This window comes from Pyrgilauda ruficollis, unplaced genomic scaffold (assembly GCF_017590135.1).
Source record: "Pyrgilauda ruficollis isolate IOZ18807 unplaced genomic scaffold, ASM1759013v1 scaffold1705, whole genome shotgun sequence".
Lineage (NCBI taxonomy): Eukaryota > Metazoa > Chordata > Aves > Passeriformes > Passeridae > Pyrgilauda > Pyrgilauda ruficollis.
This window is the reverse complement of record NW_024515932.1, coordinates 1-4400: the sequence shown is the minus strand read 5'-3', so window position 1 is coordinate 4400 and position 4400 is coordinate 1. Positions and strand designations below refer to the sequence as shown.

The 4400-nt window shown below is 54.2% G+C and overlaps 1 protein-coding gene across 1 annotated transcript; it reads right to left on the bottom strand.

Annotated features, from left to right (window-relative positions):
* Positions 1 to 807: 807 nt before the first annotated feature.
* On the bottom strand, positions 808 to 3081 carry LOC121351773 (transcription factor Sp8-like; the record flags this gene model as incomplete). The annotated part of the gene is made up of 2 exons (XM_041464137.1): positions 808 to 2094; positions 2185 to 3081. Coding segments are annotated over 2 exons (2150 nt in total), but the record flags the coding sequence as incomplete, so codon positions are not given.
* Positions 3082 to 4400: the final 1319 nt, after the last annotated feature.

The window sequence follows — 4400 nt, the reverse complement described above, 5'->3', positions numbered from 1 at the left end:
TCACCCACCCACCCAGGTGTGATGTCACCAGCTCACCTGGGCATGATGTCACCTACCCAGAGGTGACGTCACTCTCCACCACCCCCCACTCAGGTGTGATGTCACCTGGTTATGACATCACCCACCCACCCAGGTGTGATGTCATAATCAGCTCACCCAGCCATGACATCACCTGCCCACACCCCTCCTCCTGCCCAGGTGTGATGTGACCCCCGCCAGGTGTGACATCATCCAGGTGTGTCACCTCCAGGCTCACCTGGGCGTGACGTCACCGTCGTACCCAGCTGTCCCCTCCCCCCTCACCTGCCCCGCCCACCAGGTGTGATGTCACTCCTCAGGTGTGACGTCACCAAGCCCCCCTCTGTGATGATGTCACACCTCTGACATCACCCTGAGTCCCCCCGTGTCCCTTCACCTGCCCAGCTGTGGCGTCACCCGTCCCCAGGTGTGACACCACCAGGTGTGACAGGTGCCACTGCTCACCTGTCCTGTCCCCTGCCCCGTGTCCTTGTGCCCCCACAGGTGCCACTGTGTCACACAGGGCTGTCCCTGCACCTGCCCAGGTGTGCCGGGTGTCACCCAGGTGTCACTCAGGTGTTATAGGTGTCACTCAGGTGTGCCGGGTGTCACTCAGGTGTCACTCAGGTGTGACAGATGTCACTCAGGTGTCACTCATGTCACTCAGGTGTCACTCAGGTGTGCCGGCTGTCACTGCACAGGTTCCCCGGTGTGCCAGGTGTTACAAGTGTCACTCAGGTGTCACTCAGGTGTGCTGGGTGTCACTCAGGTGTACCGGGTGTCACTCAGGTGTCACTCAGGTGTCACTCAGGTGTGCCGGGTGTCACTCAGCAGTGCCGGCTGTCCCCGCACAGGCTCCCCGGTGTCTCACGAAGCTGTCCCTCCACATGAAGGAGCGGTGGCAGGTGCCGCAGGTGTAGGGCCGCAGCCCGGTGTGCGTTTTCATGTGCTCCGTCAGGTGATGTTTCATCTTGAAGCGCTTGCGGCACTGCGCGCAGGTGAAGGGCCGCAGGTCCAGGTGCATGTTCACGTGCCGCTCGCGCATGCTGCGGTGCGAGAACGCCTTCCCGCAGTGGCACACGAACACCTTGGCCGAGCTCACCTGGGCCGCAGGTGCGGGCTGGGCGGGGCCGGGGGCGGGGCCTGCCCGCGGGGGGCGGGGCGCTCTGCGGGGGTTCGCCGCCCGGGCTGAACTTCTGGCTGCAATTCCCGAGCTTTCCTGGGGAATTCTGCCGGTCCTGATCAAAATTCCCGAGGTTCCGTCAGGAATTCCGCCGGCTCTGTGCAAAATTCCCGAGGTTCCGTCCCGAATCCTGCCGGTTCTGGTCAAAATTCCCGAATTTTCCTGCGAAATTCCCGAGGTTCTGTGCGAAATTCCCGAGGTTTTGTGTGGAATTCCTCTGAGCCCGGTTAGAATTCCCTCGTTTTCGTGCGGAATTCCGCTGGTTCCGGTCAAAATTCCCTCGGTTCCGTCCCGAATTCTGCCGGTTCTGGTCAAAATTCCCGAATTTCCATGCGAAATCCCGCTGATTCCAGTTAAAATTCCCTCGTTTTCGTGTGAAACCCTGCCGGTTCTGTGCAAAATTCCCTGGTTCTCGTGGGAAATTCCAGCGGTTCCCATCAAAATTCCCTCGTTCTCGTGAGAAATTCCCATTCCGGTCAAAATTCCCTCGTTTTCGTGCAAAATTCTGCCGGTTCTGTGCAAAATTCCCTCATTTTCACGCGGAATTCTGCTGGTTCCGTGCAGGATTCCCTCATTTTCGGACGAAATTCCCCCAATTCCTTCGCTTCCGCGTGAAATCCCGCCGGTCCCGTGCAAAATTCCCTCGTTTCCGTGCAGAATTTCCTCATTTCCTTGTGCAATTCCAGCATTTCCCAGTGAAATTTCAGCATTTCCGAGTGAAATTCCCTCGTCTCCGTGCGGAATTCCGTGGATCCTCTCGCTGCCCCAGGAGCCCCGGCTCCTCCCGGATCCCATTCCCAAATTTTCCAGGGATCCCATTCCTGAATTTTCCAGGGATCCCATTCCCGAATTTTCCCTGCTCCTCCCAGATCCCATTCCCGAATTTTCCAGGGGTCCCATTCCCAAATTTTCCCGGTTCCTCCCAGCTCCCATTCCCGAATTTTCCAGGGATCCCATTCCCGAATTTTCCCTGCTCCTCCCGGATCCCATTCCCGAATTTTCCCGGCTCCTCTCAGCTCCCATTCCCACATTTTCCCGGCCATTCCCGGCTCCCATCCCCGAATTTTCCCGGGATCCCATCCCCGAATTCTCCCGGCCGGGTCCCCCCACCCCTTTCCCGCCCTCCCCCTCCTCATTCCCGCCGGGAATTCCGGGATTTCCCCCTCCCAGCGGCTCCTCATCCTCCTCGCAGGTGAGCACCAGGTCCTCCTGCAGCCAGCGCCGCTTGACCAGCACCCAGGGCTTTCGGGGCGCGGCCCGCGGGCCTTCCTCGCTCTCCTCCTCCTCCTCCTCCTCCTCCTCCTCCTCCTCGCTGCCCGCTTTTCCCGCCGGGAATTCGGGCTGCGGGGCCGGGCCCAGCGCGTTGGTGCTGCTGGGGGACTGCGGCTCGCTGCACAGCACCCGCGAGCAGCACGACGCTGGTGCTGACGATGACGATGATGATGATGACGATGACGAGGCGGGCTCCCGCAGCAGCTCGGTGCACTTGTCCACGATGTGCCACATCTGCAGCACGCTGCCCACCGTCAGCAGCCCCAGCAGCTCGCCGCGGGCCAGCGAGAGCCGCCCGGTGTAGGCGCAGCCCAGCGCCACGGCGAAGGCCGCGGGGTCCATGGCGCCGGGCAGCTCGATGCAGTCCAGGTTCTTGAGCAGCAGCTGGTCGTGGAAGAAGGGCGAGGAGGCGGCCAGCACGGCGCGGTGCGCGCGGAACTCGCGGCCCTGCACGCGGATGGAGACGTCGCAGAGCTGCCCCTGCAGGCGCTGCCGGTTCAGGTTGGAGAGCAGCGCCGGCGGCACCTGCGGGAACTCCACGTGCAGCAGCGAGGACGAGGACGAGGAGGAGGAGGAGGAGGAGGAAGGAGGGGGAGGGGGGGAGCAGGCTGATTGAAATCACATTAATTCCAGCCCAAATCCATTAATTCTGTGATAAAATCCCTTAATTCCGGCCCAAATCCCTTAATTCTGATTGAAATCACATTAATTCCAGCCCAAATCCATTAATTCTGTGATAAAATCCCTTAATTCCGGCCCAAATCCCTTAATTCTGATTGAAATCACATTAATTCCAGCCCAAATCCATTAATTCTGTGATAAAATCCCTTAATTCCGGCCCAAATCCCTTAATTCTGATTGAAATCACATTAATTCCAGCCCAAATCCATTAATTCTGTGATAAAATCCCTTCATTCCGGCCCAAATCCCTTAATTCTGATTGAAATCACATTAATTCCAGCCCAAATCCATTAATTCTGTGATAAAATCCCTTCATTCTGGCCCAAATCCCATTAATTCCAGCCCAAATCCATTAATTCAGTGATAAAATCCCTTAATTCTGGCCCAAATCCCATTAATTCTGCAGTAAAATACATTAATTCCAGCTCAAATTTCTTAATTCTGACCAAAATCCCACTGATTTTGTACCAAATCCCTTAATTCTGACCCAAATCCATTAATTCTGTGATAAAATCCCTTAATTCCAGCCCAAATCTCTTAATTCTGACCAAAATCCCACTGATTTTGTACCAAATCCCTTAATTCTGACCCAAATCCATTAATTCTGTGATAAAATCCCTTAATTCCAGCCCAAATCTCTTAATTCTGACCAAAATCCCACTGATTTTGTACCAAATCCCTTAATTCTGGCCCAAATCCAATTAATTCCAGCCCAAATCCATTAATTCTGACCCAAATCCCCCAACTCTCGCTCAAAGCTCATTAATTCTGGAATAAAATCCCTTAATTCTGGCCCAAATCCCATTAGTTCCAACAAAAGTCCCATTAATTACAACCAAAATCTCATTAATTTCAACTCGAGTCCCTTAATTCTACCCCAAACCCCATTAATTCTGACCCAAATCCCATTAATTCCAAACCAAAACTCTTAATTCTGACCCAAATCCCATTAATTACAAACCAAAACTCTTAATTCTGGCCCAAACCCCATTAACTCTATCCCAAATCCCATTAATTCCAGAACAAATCTCTCAATTCTGGCCAAAATCCCCAAATTCTGGATCGAAGCTCATTAATTCTGTGATAGAATCCCTTAATTCTGACCCAAACCTCATTAATCCCAACCAAAATCCCACTAATTCCCTAGCAAATTCCTTAATTCTAACAAAAATCCCATTAATTACCACCAAAATCTCATTAATTTGCACTCGAGTCCCATTAATCCTGACCCAAATTCCCTAATCCC